Below are 19578 nucleotides of genomic sequence, written 5' to 3'. Positions count from 1 at the left end.
GTCCCTCTCTGTGAGGGAGCACTTATTGCTTTTGATGCATTCCCAGGGACCAACATGGAGCTATAAACAGGACAGCCTGTTTTGGCAGTTGAAATGGGAAATTTCTTACACAGAGATTACAGACTTACCTTCATGCTACTGTTTGTTATAAACTAGTCAAACAATTCTGTGCAGATGAACTGTTAAAATAAAGTATTTTTACCTTAAAGGTGACGCGCAATAGATTGCATTAGAAAACTTTAGAAACGTATCTTTAATTGGTTCTGTTATCTCATATTTATGAAACGTATATCACATACGTGTGCCTGAAAGAAATGGGTAGATGTGGCACATGTAAATCAAATTGCCCAAGCAGAAAGTTTATAGCCATTTGCTTAAGGTCAGAATCTGGGCACCTTCTAGATGTTTCTAACCCTACCTTGACATCTCCCCTGCAGGAGAAGAACAGAAATTCCCCAGCAAGGCTCTACTTCCCATTACTCACTAGTTCTGCATATGAATGTTTAAAAACTTCCTGTGTTGTTATATGAAATATATATTCTGTGTGCTTTTGCAGCATCTCTATCTACCGGGTATTTGAAAAGAGGAAAAAGGTGAAATGTTGTTTAGGAGCAATTCCTTTGGTTAATGATGTTAATCGGTGATATAAAGAAGGAACATGGCATCTGGAGTAAGAAGACAGATCTGCAATTGATTTCTATTTCTGTCACTTACTACCCGTGTGGCTTTGTGTCTGACACTTAACTCATCTGAGTCTCAGTTTCCTCATCTCTAAAATGGTGATCATAATAGTTAGCTCACCGTTGCTAACCAGTCTAACAACATGTGAGAAGTACTGCAGAAACGTCAGCAAAAGAGGCAGAAGAGTGTGCAGGGGAGGAGCAGTTATGGTTGGAGTTGATCGTGGAGGTAGACCCATCCGAGTCCAGGTGTGGGTTCTGCCCTTTCCAGCTGTGTGACTTTGGATGAGTTCCTGAACTGTTGTGCATGTCAGGTGCCTCATTTTTAAAATGGGGGAAATAATTATGTCTGCTTTATGGTATTGATTTGAGGATTACACCAACACAGTTTTTGGGAAATAGAATGAGAGAGAACTTTAGAGTTGCAGGGACCTTAGAAGGCCCCCTTACCCTAACTTCCTCCACACCATGGAGATCTTATTTTTATCAACCCTGACTGTGTTTACACATTCCCTCTGACAGAGACTGCTGTCTGCACAAGGTGCTCCATTCCATTGTTGGATCGCCTTCAGTGAAAGGAAAATTTTCCTCATATACAGGTAAAAACTGCTTCAGTATAACTTTCACATATTGATCCTCTTCTGTAGTCTGTAGAAAAAATAGCATTGGTCTCTTTTTTTTTAATTAAATTTTTTATTCTGAGGTAATTGTAGATTCACATGCAGTTGTAAGAAATAATACGGAGAGATCCCTTGTACCCTTTACCCGGCTTCCCCCAATGGTAGCATCTTGCAAAACTACAGTACAATATCACAACCAGGAAACAGACAATGACACAGTCACGATGCAGAACACTTCCATCACCACTAGAATGCCGCATGTTGCCCTTTTATAGGGCACCTGCTTCCCTCTCACCATTTCTTTAACCCCTGGAACCACCATTTGTTCTTTATTTGTATAATTTTGTCATTTCAAGAATGTTATATAAATAGAATCATCAAGTATGTAACTTTTTGGTATTGGCTTTTTTCACTCAGCGTAGTTCTCTGGAGATTCATGCAGCTTGTAGCGTGTATCAATAGTTTGTTCCTCTCTTCCATAGTAATGTTTCATGGTATGGCTCTACCACGGTTTAATTATTCACCCATTGAAGGTCATCTGGATTGTTTCCAGTTGTGGGCTGTTGTGAATAAGCTAAGTCAAACAATCATGAGCAGGTTTTTGTGTGAATAGAAGTCTTTTTTTTTTCCAAATTCAGAAGCACTATTTTATTAAATAAAATTTCCTTTAGTAAAGTTACATTTTTATTTACATTTTTAAAATGTATATTTATAAATTAAAAATTATATCTCTTAGGATCCATTTCTTGACTATGCTAGTCAACTTTTTTTAATTAAAGTATAGTGGACATACAATATTATATTAGTTTCAGGTGTACAAGATAGTGATTTGACATTTATGTACATTATAAAACGATCACTGTGATAAGTCTAGTAACATCTGTCACCATACAAAGTTATTACAATATTATTGACTATATTTTCTATGCTACACATTACATCCCTGTGACATTTATTTTATAACTGGAAGTTTATACCTCTTAATCCCCTTCACCTATTCGCCCATCCTCTTGCTCTCTCCTCTCTGGCAACCATCAGTTTGTTCTTTGTATCTATGAGTTTGTTTCTGTTTTGTTTTGTTTGTTCATTTGTTTTGTTTTTTAGATTCCACATATAAGTGAAATCATATGATATTCGTCTTTCTCTGTCTGACTTATTTCACTTAGCATAATACCCCCTAGGTCCATCCCTGTTGAAAATGGCAAGATTTCATTCTTTTTTACAGCTGAGTAGTATTCCATGGTATATATATATACCACATCCTCTTTATCCATTCATCTATCAATGGACACTTAGATTGCTTCCATATCTTGGCTGTTGTAAATAATGCTGCAATGAACATAGGGGTGCATATACCTTTTCAAATTAGTGTTTTCGTTTTCTTTGGATAAATACTTGGAAGTGGAATTACTGGACAGTATGGTAGTTCTACTTTTTGAGGAACCTCCATATTGTTTTCTATAGTGGCTGCACCAATTTACATTCCCACCAATAGTGCACGAGGTTCTCTTTTCTCCACATCCTCGCCAACACTTGTTAGTTGTTGTCTTTTTGATAGCAACCATTCTGACAGGTGTGAAGTGATAGCTCATTGTGGTTTTGATGTGCATTTCCCTGATGGTTAGTGATATTGAGCATCTTTTCATGTGTCTGTTGGCCCTCTGTGTGTTTTCTTTGGAAAAATGTCTATTCAGATCCTCTGCCCATTTTTTTATTGGATTGTTTGGTTTTTTTTTTGATACTGAGTTGTATGAGTTCTTTATATATTTTGGATACTAACTCCTTATCAGACATACGGTTTGCAAATGTCTTCTCCCATTCAGTAGGTTGCCTTTTTGTTTTGTTGATGGTTTCCTTTGCTATGCAAAAGCTTTTTAGTTTGATGTAATCCCACTTGTTTATTTTTGCATTTGTTTCCTTTGCCTGAGGAACAGATCCAAAAGATATTTCTCAGACCAATATCAAAGAGCTTACTGCCTATGTTTTCTTCTAGGAGTTTTATGGTTTCAAGTCTCACATTTAAGTCTTTAATCAATTTTGAGTTTATTTTTGTATATTGTGTAAGAAAGTGGTCCAGCTTCATTCTTTTCTTTTTTAAAGCCATTTAAATCTTTTTTTTAAAGAAGATTGACCCTGTGTTAACATCTGTTGCCAATCTTCCTGTTTTTCTTTTTTTCCTCCCCAAAGCCCAGTACATAGTTGTGTATCATAGTTGTAGTGTTGTAGCTCTTATATGTGGGATGCTGCCTCAGCATGTCTTGATGAGCAGTGAGTAGGTCAATGCCCAGGATCTGAACTGACTAACCTCAGGCTGCCGAAGCGGAACGTGCGAACTTAACCTTTATGTCACCAGGCCGGCCCTCCCAGGTTCATTCTTTTGCATGTAGCTGTCCAGTTTTCCCAACATCATTTATTGAAGAGACTTGTCTTTTCCCCATTGTATATTATTGCTTCCTTTGTTGTAGATTAATTGACCATATAAGCGTGGGTTTATTTCTGAGCTCTCTATTCTGTTCCATTGATCTAAGTGTCTGTTTTTGTGCCAGTACCATGCTGTTTCGATTACTGTAGCTTTGTAGTATAGTTTGGAATATGGAAGCATGATACCTCCAGCTTTCTTCTTCTTTCTCCAGATTGCTTTGGCTGAATATAAGTCCTCATTGTCTTCAATCTCTGGGGAAAATGGTTAGGAGTACAATTGCTGGATCATATGGTAGTTACAAGCTAAGTTGTCAGAGAAATTGACAGACTCCTTCTGGCGTGACAGTACCATTTTATATTCTCACCCATAGTGAAAGAGTGATCCAATTACTTTGCATCCTTGCCAATGTCTTCTGTTGGTATTTTTTATTTTAGATGTAGTGGTAGGTGTGTAGTGCTGTCTCATCATGGTTTTAATCTGCATTTCCTAAATGGCTAATGATGTTTGACATGGCTCACTTGACATCTGTGTCTCTTCTTTGATGAAATATGTCTTCATGTCTGTTGCACATGTTCTAATTATATCCTTTGCTTTTTTACTGTGGAGTTTTGAGAAGTCTTTATATGTTCTTAATACTAGTCATTTCTCAGATATGTGTTTTACAAATGTTTTCTCCTGCTCTGTAGATTGTCTTTTTGTCCTTTTAACAGGATATTTTTGTAGTGCAAAAGCTTTTAATTTTTAGGGCATCAATTTGTCAGGTTTTCCTTTTATGGATAGTATTTTTAGTATCAAGTCTAAGAACTCTTTGCCTACCCTAGAGTCTGAGGATTTTCTCATCCATGTTTTTTTCCCCTATGTTTTATAGTTTTACATTTTACATTTACGTTCATGATCCATTTTGAATTATTTTTGGTATAAAGTGTGAGAGTTAGGTTGAGGTTCTTTTTGTGGCAATGAATGTCCAATTGCTCCAACAACACTTGTTGAAAATACTTAGATTAGCATATGACCTTGGGCAAGTCAAACTACCTGCCTGGTTCTGTTTGCTCTCTCTTGAGAGTGAGGGGGTTGTACTGGGACTACGTGGGTGTTATTCAGATTTCCAGGCTCCATTCCTAGATGTTCTGGGGTCCCAGGGAGCCTCAGTAGCAGCAGCAATGAGGAGCAAAAGGGGCTCTCCCGCCCCTCCCTGACTTCATCCAGGGTGAGGCTGCTTTTTGTGTTTTGTATTTTTGTGGGTCCATCTGATACTTGGTTTGATACAGGGCCCCGCTGATAAAAACAAGTTTGGAGAGCAGTGGATTAGATAACATCTGAAGTACCTGTCTTCAGTAAATTGCTGTGATTCTGAGTGTTTAGTGTCAGAACTCACTGTTCCTCTTACGTATTAGCCTTCAGTCTCCTCTCTTTGTTTCTTGAGAGGTTACTCATAGGAAATGTTCCCCTTGTTATCCTGTCATCTTTCTTTCCAAATATGATAGGCTTCATGAAATCAGTTAGCTTACACTCCATAAAGCAGTTAATGAACTATATGTCAGAATTGAAAATGTGCTAAATATATTACAATCTTGCAGTGGAATCATTCATTCCTCAGAATTGTCATGGCTGAAAGAGAGGATTAGGAACTAAAATCACATATAAGCCATAAACTGATATCTCAGCCTTTACAAACAGCCACTTCTCTCTTACAATTCACCTGGGTGGCTTTTGGCAGTTCACAAAGCACTTGTAACAGCTTTCAGTCAGTTCATAAAAGATATCTTGCAACAACTTTTTGAGAAAAACAAGTCAGCCCTATATTCTTACGCCTGCCCTCAAAATGAGGAAACTGAGACTCAGACAGTTTGAATGACTTGCCCAAAGAGACAGAACTAGCAGGTAACAAGTGGAAGACCTGAGGCAAAAGCTCACATCTTTAACACCTAGTCTAGTTCTTTTCCCCTCTATATTTTATAAGGACTTTGGTGAATATTTTCAAGAAGTTCGCATTTGCTACTATACCTTTTTATCTAAAATGAGATGATAACATAGTAAACTCAAATAGTTGTAGGTTTTTAAAAAATTAAACTGGGTTAATTGAGATAGTGCATTTGGAAAAAAAATGTTAGATGACAAAGTGGTCACTGTTCAAATGATGGTTATTATTCTAAGCTTGGCTAGGTCTCTGAATTCTGGTAGGCAGCTGTGTGTGCTTGCTGATTGCTATTCATGGAAAATGTGTTTGTTTATATCATTGTATATTGTCTATTTTTCCTTTTAGTACCCACGTGGCCAAATTGTGAACTGCTATATTAATAAGATTCGAACATATTTGAGAGGGTGGTTAGACTTAATGTTTCCATAAAGTTGTTTTTATAGTTATTTTTCAACAGATGGATAGCTTACATTTGGCCACATTTCTGTGACAGTGTGATGATTGAAGTTTTCAACAGATGGCATACTCATACTTGGGAAAACACCCTCCCAATATTAGTTGTTGTAAAAAAGACTTTTCAAGTGCCAGGAAAATGGTAGTCTGTATTCCCAAGTCCTTATCCTATGCTATTATAATTATAATTTAGATGATTTGGAACTTCCCCTTTCTGGCACTTAGATTTATTTTGTAAATGAATGTACATAGCTATATTAGAGTGAGAGATGATGAGGAACACTCTGTTGTCAATTAGAGATTCAACGTGGATATAGCATTAAATCCCCTTTTGATTATCAATGAATGTACATAACTTCCTCTTGCTGAGTCATTCTGATTCTATGCCATACACGGAAAATGTAACCTTCCATAAAAATCAACTGTCAGAGACTTACATGTTCTTTCTAAAAACTATTGATTTAAAAGGAAAAAATAACTCACCAAACTTAGAATTTTTGGACATATTTATCATTATGATGAACTCCTCAGCCTTCCAAGTTATCCCACTTCTATGATGACCACCTTGCATTGTTTCTGAAATCAATAAGTGAGGAATCGACAGTAAGTGGGCAGTAGCAGAGTGGTGGAAATCTGTGGGGGTGTGTGTGGTTGTCACAATGACAAAGGACATTTACTGATATTTTGTGGGTGGAGGCCAGAGTGCTCAGACACGCACAGCACAGTTTGGCATAAGGAAGAAATGTCTTGTATCCTGTAGTATGCCTGATATCTTGCTGGACACTCATCCAAGCCTGGACTTTATCTCTGCTTAAATTAAATGACAGAGTAAGTTTTGAAATACAAAGTATTTTTTGTACAGAATATTGGTGCCCAGCCATGTCTCTGCTCTTTGATTTTACTATGCTGCTATATGAGAGGCTGAAAGACTTCTCATCTTCTGCTTCTAGATCCTGACTTTTTCATGCTAAGTAAATGCAAGCATGTAGACACTTTATTATATCTTTTTCTGTAGTTGTGGACTGAGCATTTACATAGTAAAACAGATATTACTATAAATTTACTTCCTTTTTTATTCAAAATAGGGCATTATATTAATAGTTTTGAAATTTTATGTATAGGTAAATTATATTACCCATGAATTTCTGGATTTAGAGAGAATTATAAAATGCTTATTATAATTAAGGAGCACTGGAGTTGATCAGGATGAGAAGCATTGTTGTAGAAAATTAAACAACAGCAGACCAGTTCTTTCTCCATTTGTCCACTTGTGTACGTGTAATTCAGAGTTGGAATCATTCAAAGTAAAGGACAGTGGTGTGAGTCTAATTCTTTAATAAGGAATGCAAGCCCAATCAATTTTGTACCCCTGCGTGCCTATTGAAGTCTTAAACTGATTTTCTCTTGGCAAATTGTATCAGCTAGATCTTCTGTGTGTCTGTCATTGCAGATGGCGTTTAACGATTGCCTTAGCTTGACCTACCCTGGTAACCCCCAGCCAGGGGACTTGATTGAAGTGTTTCGTCCTGGCTATCAGCACTGGGCGCTGTACTTGGGTGATGGTTACGTTATCAACATAGCACCTCTAGGTAAAGTTTGTTTCCACTGGTTCTTGGGAGCTTTTTAGTTTTCTTGATATAAGATGGAATCATCAACAAAATCATAAAACAAAACAAAATAGAAATAAAACGTAGAAAATAGATAAATCTAGCTGATATAGGTTTAGGAAAGACATTCTAAGACCAAAGTGGCATTGAAGAAATCATAAAGATCAATTAACACTAAAATTTAAAACCTCTGGATTAAAAAAAAAATCACAATTAAAAAGTAAATCAACTGGGGAAAATATTCGCCACAAACATGACAAGATTCAATGTCTTTATATATCACACAGTTATTTCATGTCATTGAATATCTATTTATTGATTACCCAGTATGTGCCAAATGCTATTCTAGTTGCTGGGGATACATAAACCTCTCCCTGCATGGTAGAGCTTACATGCTAGTGGAGAGAGGGAGATCATGGACAAAATGTAGAAAGCAATGTTAGAATAGAGATAAGTGATATGGAAAACATAAACTGGAGAAGCAGTTTGGATGAGGATTTGCTGTTTGCTGAGGATTTGGGGGTGCTGCAATTTTAAATGAGGTGGTGAGGAAAATCTCATAAGAAAGTAACATTTGAGGAACAACTTGAAAGAGGTGAGGAAACCAGGCAGATGATATTTGGGGAAAGAGTTTTCTCAGGCCAAGGGGACAGCAAACACCCAGATCCCAACAAACAAATGGGTAAAAAATTGTGAACAGTTTGTAGAAGAAGAAAAGCAAGAGCCAATACTCATCTTTCCAAGTTTCAACTCTTGAGTCATCTAGGAATTGTAAAATAAAATGACAGATTTTATGCCTGTCACATTAGTGAAGATTAAAAAATGATAACAATCAGTGTTGATAAGGATATAATGAAATCAACATAAGTATATTGTTGATAGAAATATAAGTTGATAAAATCATTCACGAAAACAATTTAACAATCACATACATGTTAGGAGTCTTAAGGAATTCATATACTCTGACCCTGTAACTATACTTCTGTGAGTCTCTTCTTTGGAAATATTTATAGAGATATAGACTAACATTTCTGTATAAGAGTATCACTTCTATCTCATTTATAATAGTTTAAAAAATAGACAATGGCTTAATGTGCAATAGGGGAATAGTTAAATGAATTATGATTTAGCCACAAAATAGTAGGTATCTGTGTTTGACAGAATTCTTTACTTGCAGGTAACAGAAATCAAACTCAGATTAGCAGAAGTAAAAAGGCAAATTCATTGCCTTACTGAGGGAAAATGCAGAAAGGGTAGAGATGGTGCTGTCCTCAGGGATGCTTGGATCTAGGGGTTTGAACACTATCAAGACTCTCTGTCTCACATCTGCTTTTTTTTCTCTCTGTGTCTTCATTCTCTCGGGCTATGTCTCTCTGAGAAGCTAAACTGATGACCATCAGTGTCTTTAGGCTCTCACTCTTAGAGTCTTGTGACCTAACAAAAGAGAGAGCTAATCCGTGCCTGTTGCAGTTAGAAAAATCATGGAGAACAATATTAATTGGTCCAATGGGGGCCCCATGCCCACCACTGGACCATCTCTGTGCTGAGGAGAATGGGATACTATGATCGGCCTAGACAGAGTATTTGCCAGAAAGAAAGAGGCAATGGTGGGATGGAGAGAGAGATAGACAAAACCAAAAGCCACAACAACAGCCATTAAAAATCATATTTCTGGACATGTGCAATTACATGAGAGATGATCTTGAAATAATATTTATTTGAAAATAAATATAAATATTTGTTTATAGAAATTCAATATGCAATATGATACCCACTTTGCAAAGAAATAATACATACATAAATGAATGCCCACACATACATGCATCTATACACGTGTTAATAAAAGACATAATAGAAGTACATCAAAATAATAGTAGTAGTTATTTCTAGGTGGTGGGATAATAGGTGATTTATATTTACATGTTTATGCTGTATTTTTCAGTATTTTCTAAATATTTAGAAATAAGCACAAATCAGTTTATTTATTAGGAAAAAATGTATGCAAATAATAAATAGCCAGTTATTTTTTCCTCGAGATAGCTCTAAAGAGAGGTGTTTATAGGCCTAAGTCTTACTTTCTTGGGAACTTCTGAGAATTTTTAATGAAGTGGTTTTGTCAGCATTTTGAGATATTTGCCTCTTGTTCTAGAATATTGGAAATGGAAATAGCAAATAAAATGACATCTATGATACTGAGCCATTAGTTTCTGCAGAATCTAGTGATTAACGCTAAGCAATTCTCTACATTATCACTGCAGTTTTCACATCTGGAAAACAAGATTAAGTTTTGGTGCTGTTTCCTTATTTTCATGTCTTAAGCTCCATAGGAATGTGGTTAAAGCACTGAGCTTTGATCCTGTGGACAGAAACTCAATTCCTGTTTCCGTGCTTAACTACTTCTGTGATAATTTAGAAGCCAATTCACCTCTCCGAGCTTCAGTTTCCTCATCTGTAGATTGATTTCATCAGACTAGCCCAAAAAAAGTTTAGTAGTTCTAACTAGGATATATGTGCTCTTAGAACTTGTAACGTGTAAGAACTTTCAGTGTGTTAACTGGAAATGCTGCTGCAGTGAAAAGAAGCTTGGGAGATAGAAAAGAAAAGGAGTGGAAAAAAAAGTTTGCTTTTAGTTATTACTAAAGGGGAAAGTGTCTAAACACTGGTTATATAGAGACCCTTCCTCTCATGATTTACTTGAACAATGGCCAACCGTAGCAGTCTTATGCAGATGGAGAAGGACCCGGATCCTGGTGTTAGACTGAACCCTAAGGAATCATCAGTCCAGCCTCAGATACTGACAGTGGTAGGCCAGAAACAAAGGTTTCTGGCAGTCTAGGCAAATGCTTATGGATAGAGGCAGCTAAGGTGGAGTGGTGGGGCTTGGGGCATTGTAACAGGTGGGTAGGGTACAGCATGGGGCCACATCTAGCAGACAGTGTCCACTATATTAGGTTCAGGTTCAGGACTTAGTTCCTTAGCCAAAGGAACTGGCAAGACAAAAGCAGGACACCAGCCTAACCCTAGCTGACCCCTCAGAACACTGGGGTACCGTGAAGGTTTCAAATTGGACCCAAATTGAACCTGGTTGAAAGGATAAATGTAAAAAGTGGAGGTAGGGGTAAGGAGTGCAATTTAGGTGCTAGGACGAGCCTACCTATCATAATGCACTACTGCTACAGCCCAATGATATTAGCTTGGAAGGGTTCAGATGCTGAAAAAGAGCCTATTTTCTAGAAAAAGTAGACAATGGTCTTATCTATAGTATGTTAGAAACATATACCAAGATCTCTAATAATCATACCGATTGATAGAGAACTTATTCCTCAAGAATGGGTAGAGTTTTCTCACCCAATTTGTTCTATGGGGAGACATAAATTTTCAAAAATTTTTCTTATATTCTCACTCATACAGTATTGAGTAAGTGTTATTGATACATTACAGAATGAGTACTTGAGGCTGGTAGGATTAAGTGGTTGCTGGTGTGATAATAAGTTAGGAACAGAGCTGGGTTTAGTCATCCAGCACTTCCAAAGTCTTTAGATGGCATTAGAATTCCCTGGGCTGGGTCACTATATCTTGTTAACCAGAATTTTCCTTATAGAGGACTGCGTTCCTGCAGCATTTACAAGCGCCAAGTCTGTATTCAGCAGAAAGGCCCTGGTGAAGATGCAGCTGTTGAAGGATGTTGTGGGAAATGATACATATAGAATAAACAATAAATACGATGAAATATACCCACCTCTCCCCGTGGAAGAAGTCATACAACGGTCAGAGTTTATTATTGGACAGGAGGTGGAGTATGACATATTTGTCAACAACTGTGAGCATTTTGTGACTTTGCTTCGCTATGGAGAAGGACTTTCAGAGCAGGTGAGTTTTCTTTAGGAGATATGTAAGTTTCTTACATTGGGAAAATAATAACTACTGACTATTGTAAGGTTCCCAGGCCTCCAGCAAAATGAAAAGAACAATATGAGAACACTGAAGGACAAAGAAGGAATTGAGTTGTCCAAGGTCATGCAGTAAATTAATGACCAAACTGAGACTAGAACATGGATATCATGAATTTGGGGCTAGAAGGAGCTTGAAGCAGACTCAAGACTGTAGCTTATTTTTTTTATTAATTGATGTTTTAATAGTTTATAACTGCGAAATTTTGGGTTGTACATTTTTGTTTGTCCATCACCATATATATGTCTTCCTTCACCCCTTGTGCCCACCCGCTATACCCATTGCCCCTGGTAACCACAATACAGTTTTCTGTGTCCATGTGTTAATTTATAGTCCACATGTGAGTGAGATATACAGTGTTTGTCTTTCTCTTTCTGGCTTATTTCACTTAACATAATACCCTCCAGGCCCATCCATGTGGTTGCAAATGGGACAATTTTGTCTTTTTTTATGAGTGAGTAGTATTCCATTGTATATATATACCACGTCTTCTTGATCCAGTCATCAGTCGAGGGACACTTAGGTTGCTTCCACTTCTTGGCTATAGTGAATAATGCTGCAATGAACACAGGGGTGCATAAGCCTCTTTGGATTGTTGATTTCAGGTTCGTTGGATAGATTCCCAGTAGTGGGATAGCTGGATCATAGGGTATTTCTGTTTTCAATTCTTTGAGGAATCTCCATACTGTTTTCCCTAGAGGCTGCACCAGTTTGCATTCCCACCAGCTGTGTATGAGGGTTCCCGTTTCTCCATATCCTCTCCAACATTTGTTGTTTTTTGTCTTGGTGATTATAGCCATTCTAACGGGCATGAGGTGATATCTTAGTGTTGTTTTGATTTGCATTTCCCTGATGATTAGTGATGTTGAACATCATTTCATGTGCCTATTGGCCATCTGTATATCTTCTTTGGAGAAGTAAGACCATAGCTTTTTGTCAGTCTTATTGCCCTTTCATTATGTTCCGTCCATTTTTTTCCCATTATCCCACCAAACAGCAATCTCAAATCAGTAACCTCATATACTAAAAAGAATATGCTGAAGAGAATGTTGACTTTTTTGAGTGGAAGTTCATTTGCCAAAAACATAGATGGTAATTCTGAGATTCTTTTCCATTAGCTGACAGAGGCCAACTGATGACATATCTTTGTGAGTTTGTAAATATCTTCCATCTCCTTGAAATGCCAGTGTCAAGAAATTTTTGGCTTTTAAGTAGATCCTTTGATTTACTGAGCTTTTGGATGATTTTTAATGGATTAATTGACGTTATTTTTAAAGTAGCTTGCATTCTTGTCATTTACTACCACTATTTTATAGTATGGCAGATTCCTAACTAAAAGCACACTTGGTTCAATTGCTGTTCTTCTATCGTCCCGCCAATCCAATTCCATCACTGATGTTTTAACCTAAAGATTTACTAAAGTGATATAAGAGAATGAATATATAAAGCCTCCCAGTATCTTGAAATGGTGGATCAGTTATATAATCGTCTGTTCTGAGGAATGAGGTTACAATTCTTCTCACGAAAGCTTGGGAAAGTGAGAGACAGAACATAATGAAAGGAAACATTTGTTTTCATTTGGAAATAATTTCCTTGGAAATTTATTATTAGCAGATATATTAACATAATGAATGTTCTATTCACATGTAACAATAAATTGCTTCTGAGCCAGAACACAGGGGATATACGTACAAATTCCTGCTCACCTTTGCATTGAAAACTAGTGATATAACTAGGAAATAAATTCCGTCCCTCTCCTTTGTTAATGATAAAGTTGTCCACTGCACTCAATCAGCAATTTTTTTTAAATGTGGCTAAATAAAAAGGAATTAGAACCGTCTCCTTGCTGTGACTCTCACTTGCAATCCATCATCTTCTCACCTTTCCTACCCAGAATCAAAACCCGTGAAAAATTAATTATTCTTCGACAACTAGTAGAACTGTTCTCTAGAAGGTTCCGATGACGATGGTGCACAGCCTTAAGAAGTCACCTGAGCTTTGAAATTCTGCTGACCTGAGTTAGAACCCCGTCTTCACCACTGATGAGCTGTCTGACCTTGGGCACATTGTTTATCAGTTTCCTAATCTATAAACTTCATTGTTTTGAAGATTATAGGAGGTATTTGAAGTCTCTTAGCGTAATGTATTACATATTATCCATCCCCCTAAATGGCGTGCCTTAGATGGATATCATTTTTAATTGCTACGTTTTAGGATTTTTATGGATCTTTGTTGGCACTCTTTAATAAAATCTCTGTTGATCTAACAGAAACTACAACACTTGGATTATTTTTATTATTATCAATAATCAGTAGTATTAATACTAATAACAGCCAGTATTAGATGAGTTTTTTGGGTCCCCTTAAGGTTTAGGGGTCCTGAGCTTAGAGCAGTTTTCTTGGGAAGGGCTATGTACTTCCTCCAATTTAAAAACCTGTAAATGCGTAAAAGAGAAAGATGGAAGGATTGTGACCCTATCTTTCTTTTTCTTCATTGTTCTATTAAAAAAAAACTTTCTTAAAAAATGAATAGACTTTATTTTTTTAGAGCTGTTTTAGGTTTACAGCAGAACTGAGCTAAAAGTATAGAGTTCCCACGTACCCCACCCCGCTCCCCCCAACCACACACACGTACATAGCCATCAACATCCCACACCAGTGTGGTATGTTTGTTACAAAAGATGAACCAACATTGACACATCATTATCAACCAAAGTCAATAGTGAAGGAAACCAGAATATACCACCTCAAAATATGTCACCTTGGCGTAAGGGTTATTTTGAGCTGAAGGCAACTGAGAAGAAGCAGATGTAAGAAAAGCTTCCTGCCCTCCCCCTATTAGCTTAAAAGAGGACATTGATTTTCAAAGGTGTCTCTCCTCCGCTCTGTACCAGGAAGGACAAAAGTTAATCATTGGGGACAACCTGGGGTTAAGGTAAGACACTTATCAGCCTGGAGAGGGCACCAGAGGAATCTAATTTTACTTACCAGCCTCTGTCTACCCTTAGTTTCCTGTATGTTTACCTTCCCACAATTTCCACCCTTGGAAGTCTAAAACCACTTTCCATTGTCCTGTCATTTCTCTACAAATTAATTGTTCTTTGTTGAAGATGCTATATAAGCCTGAATACTAAGCCACCTCTGAGTTACTCTTCCTTGAGTTTCTCCAATGTATATGTGAGATGTACATTTTAATAAACTTCTGTTTGTTTTTCTCTTGTTAATCTGTCTTTTATTACAGAGCCTCGGCTGAGAATCTAAGATGGGTAAAGGAAAAATTTTTCCTCCCCTGAAATAGTTAACATTAGGGTTCACTCTTTGTGTTGTACATTCGAATAGGTTTTGACAAAGGTATAATGGCATGTATTTATCATCATAGTATAATACAGAATAGTTTCCCTGGCCCAAAAGTCCTTTATGCTTTGCCTATTCAGCCCTCCTTCCTCCTAAACTTCTAGCAACCACTGATCTTTTTTACTGTCTCCATAGTTTTGCCTTTTCCGGAATGTCATATAGTTGAAATTATACTAAGCAATATGCATTTAAAATTTCTCCAAGTCTTTTCATAGCTTGATAGCTCATTTCTTTTTATCACTGACTACTATTCCATTGTCTGGATGTACATTCACTTACTGAAGGACATCTTGTTTGCTTCCAAATTTTGGTAATTATGAATAAAGCTGCTAGAAACATTTGTGTGCAGGTTTTTGTGTGGATGTAAGTTTTCGACTCCTTTGGGTAAATACCAAGGAGCGTGATTGCTGGATTGTATGGTAAGAGTATGTTTAGTTTTGTAAGAAACTGCCAAACTGTCTTCCAAAGTGGCTGTACCATTTTGCATTCTCACGAACAGTGAATGAGAGTTCCTGTTGCTTCACATCCTCTTCAGCATTTGATGTTGTCAGCGTTTTGGAATTTAGCCATTCTAATAAGTACATAGTGGCATCTCGTTGTTTTAATTTGCGATTCCTTATAAACATATGATATTGGGCGTGTTTTCACATGCTTATTTGCCATCTGCGTATCATATTTGGTGATGTGTCTCCTGAGATCTTTTGCCCACTTTTTAATTGGGTTGCTTGCTCATTTTCTTATTGTTGAATTTTAAGAGTTCTTTGCATATTTTGGGTAATAGTCCTTTATCAGATTTGTCTCTTGCAAATGTTTTCTCCCAGTCCGTGGCTTCTCTTTTCTGTATGTTTAAAAATTTCAAAAATCAACATTTCTCACTGTGCTAGTCTAAACAAGTTGTTAAAATGTGTCTGTCTTTGTGGAAGGCGGCAGCGCCCTGGAACAGGCGCGGAGCAGCTGATGCACAGCCCGCCCTGCCTGTGCTTGAGCGCGTGGCGCTGCAGCCTTAGAGTCTCGTGGGGAGAGGCATTTGGATAAACCCTGCAGTCACCTGTGACCCAGCTACACTGATATCTGGACAGAGCTGCTCCAGATTCAGCTAACAGTTTCACTGGGCGTATAGATCCTCAGAGTGAGGCCGTTATTATGGCCCACAGACAGGAAACCCCGTAAAGGATGAAGTGTGCAGAGTCGGATTTGGTGATCCTATAATCCTAAGTAAGCCGTGAAGCAAAAGCTCTTGTTCATGCTGGTTCACCAAGAACACCCTGGGATGTTATAATCTTGCAGGTCAGATCCCATTATACATAACTCTAAGGGATTGTCCACATTACATGGGATTTTGCCATTTAGGATGCAGCTTGAAATAAATACGTGTTCGGGATTTGGAAAACTGCATGCTGGATGTGGCTTTATTATAATTGCATCTGGCCTGTGCGATCTCAGGGGATTTTGGTTTAGGGTCAAGTTGCCTGTCCCCTCCCTAGGCCTCTTAGATTTATGGGATTTCTCTCACATCTTGTGTTTCTAGTGGCTGAAGGATACTGAGGGAGTTGGGTCTGCATCTAGCTGGGCCACCCTACCCACGGAATCCTTCCAGTTTCCCAGGGCTATACCCTGCTGCCATTTGACACCTCTGTTTAAAGACACCAATTGCACCTTCCTATTTTTTTGTTGCCTGGCACATTTCCCTGTTTCAGACTTTCTTAGGATCTCAGCATCTGCCTCTAACCATTCTAAGCGGGTTGAGCTTGATTGATATTCCTTGATCCCTGTCTGATTATTGACTCTGCCCCTCTTTGGAATTTTGTCCTGTATCTGGTATCTCCCACCCCTCTTTCCTCCCCCTGGGCTGTGTGGGGAACTCTGTGCTGCAGTGAATTCTGACTCTCTCCTGGAAAATAACTTAGGTAGTGACTAATTAAAAATTATAAATAAAATAAAAAACCAAGCAAACAAAATTAGAATTGTAAACTAAAATAGGATTCATCAGTTCATTGCCATTCTCCCTGGCAGCTGGGGATGGTGGCAGGGCAGGGAGTTACAATTACAGGCCTTGTCCTTGTAGACCACAGGATGGTGTAATGGAAGGGACACTCCTGTCATTGTGCTTCTTTCCTGGCCATGGCCTTTGCTGTTTATTCCCAACAGGGAAGCTGCAGTTAGGGAGGTAGCGTTGTGTGGCAGTAACATAGGGGTGGCAGGCTCAGTGGTGGAGGCCTGTGGGTTAGACAGAGGGCGTGCTCAGATGTGAGCTGGGTTAGGCTTTCCAGCATTTGGGCTAGTCCCCAGAGTCATTTGGGAAAAATGTTTTGCTTTATTTGAAAGCCTGATTCTTAAATCCCAGAGAACAATGGTTGTTTCCAGAATACCTGATGGCTCTGAAGCATCAAAATGTGACCTTTGGGTCATAAAATTGCACTCAAACCCATGCAGATGGAAGGCAATATTAGTTGAGTGCCATGAAAACCATGAATATTCATTAGATCCCTCATCATGATGATGATTAATACCCATAAAGCTATAAATGTCTGAACTCCTTTATGGACAATTGAGCTTGAGAGTGGTTTATTTTGGTTGGTCCACATGAGAAATTAACTTTTGACATGATAGTTAACATCAGTATTGACTTCTCTTGAAGTTTGTTTATCAGAATAGAAATTGTATCTACCAAATAAGAGCTTACAAGTATTTAGCTCAGATCACTTCCCTAAATTATTTTGCTAACAGACATTCTTAAGTCAGGGAAAATGCAGGTGTGCGGGCACAGACACACACACACACACACACACACACACACACACACACAAGATATTCACCCTGGTATAGACCTATCCAAACTAGTGTGTGTTTAGGGGGTAGGGGTTGTGTAGAAGGGAACACATAGTTCAAAACTCCACCTATATCTAAATATCCCAGTGGTATGACCTCGGGTAAATCACTTATAACTTCTCAGATCTTGCAAAACAAGAGTAAAGCTACCTCCCAGGTGTACTATGATGATTATTAGGAATTGTGGCATAATGAGTTTATAAACCACCAAAGGCTATATAAATATGAGAAATTATACTTATGTGTATTTATATCTTTGTCATCATTATAAAATTATAACTTTGCTCATCTTCGTATAGAATTTTAACTTTGCATTGAGCTTTAAATTTATCCATTGTACACTCAAACGAGTCTTTGGTTTAGGAAACAAGCTAAAGCTTGAGCTTAGGACACTGAGATGCCTGTAGAATAAGATGTGTTTTTTGTTTATTTCTTGTTTCCTTATAGGCCAACCGAGCAATAAGTACCATTGGGTTTGTGACAGCTGCTGCTGGTGCCTTCTCACTGCTGGGCTTGTTTCCAAAAAGACAAAGAACGAACTACTATTAACAGTTTACTGAAGACATATTGGAACTGAAGGACATTGTGAGGAGGGGGGGAAAAAACCCAACCTGGGATGAATACTTATTTTCAATGCATCATTATTGTTCCAAATTCCAATGATGGATGGCAGGCTCTTTAATAAATTGCTCACTGATATCATCTCATCACCGATCCAAGGAAGTTTTTCCCCCTACTAGCATAGATTTGCTGTGGCAGCTTGAACAAGAAGCCGTAGCCCTTTGAGTGAGCCAGCAGAGGATCTTAACAAAATCACATCGTAGTTTATCTTCTACTATAAATATTGTTTTCCTTTTCCCTGAGGATGGCTATTTTGTATTTGTCAGAGGGATGACGAGCCATTTATATGGGATTTTGAAAAAAAAAGGTAAGAGCCCCAAATTGTTAGGGTTGACGTCTAAATTCATATTCCTTTTCTGGTCAGAAAAGAAACTGGGAAATTCAGCATTTGGTTAGACAGTTTGAGGAACTTGCATTAACAAACCATCTGAGGGTGTGCACCCATCTCCTTGTTCCTGTGTAGATGGGGGGGTGGGGTAGGAGAAGGGGCTTCGTGCTCCAGGGTTTCAGATCCAGTGATTTCCCTGGAAGCGACTCATTTGTCAGGAGTGTGTGACAAGCAAGAATGAGCTGTTACTTCTACAGTGCTACACTGGTCCCTTTGGATTTTGAAGTATTTCAAGGGTTTGACCTTTTTAACCTTAGCAAGAGATCATTAAATGTAGGTTTAAGGTGCCATATTTAGAAAACAATATCCCATGTTACTTTTTAAGGCTTTTACTATAAGTCAAGGAGTGTTGTGATTTTATGCTTGCATTTTATTGATCATGTGTTAAATGAAACAAACTACTTTTTTTGTGTGTATGTGTGAGGAAGATTAGCCCTGAGCTAACATCTGTTGTCAATCCTCCTCTTTTCGCTAAGGAAGACCGGCCCTGGGCTAACATCCATGCCCATCTTCCTCTACTTTATGTGGGACACCACCACATCATGGCTTAACAAGTGGTGCATCGGCACAAGCCCAGGATCCGAACCTGCGAACCCTGGGCTGCCGCAGCAGAGTGCACGCACCTAACCGCTACGCCAACCGGCCGGCCCTGAAACAAACTACTTTTTAATACCTTTCCAGTGAAATTCCTGTTGGCAGCAGGTGGGGAAAAGTGGATGCAGGTCTCCATACCCTA

At 38.2% G+C, this 19578-nt stretch overlaps 1 protein-coding gene across 1 annotated transcript; it reads left to right on the top strand.

Moving 5' to 3' along the window:
- Window positions 1-1213: 1213 nt before the first annotated feature.
- PLAAT1 (phospholipase A and acyltransferase 1) lies at window positions 1214-18413 on the top strand. The gene is made up of 4 exons (XM_058555564.1): window positions 1214-1279; window positions 7544-7682; window positions 11302-11570; window positions 18281-18413. Exons 2-4 carry the CDS (start codon window positions 7544-7546, stop codon window positions 18380-18382), a joined length of 510 nt encoding a protein of 169 aa, XP_058411547.1. The 5' UTR covers window positions 1214-1279; the 3' UTR covers window positions 18383-18413.
- Window positions 18414-19578: the final 1165 nt, after the last annotated feature.

Source organism: Diceros bicornis, chromosome 15 (genome assembly GCF_020826845.1).
Source record: "Diceros bicornis minor isolate mBicDic1 chromosome 15, mDicBic1.mat.cur, whole genome shotgun sequence".
NCBI lineage: Eukaryota > Metazoa > Chordata > Mammalia > Perissodactyla > Rhinocerotidae > Diceros > Diceros bicornis.
Note: the sequence above shows the minus strand (reverse complement) of the source record. Positions and strands in the feature narration are given on the sequence as shown.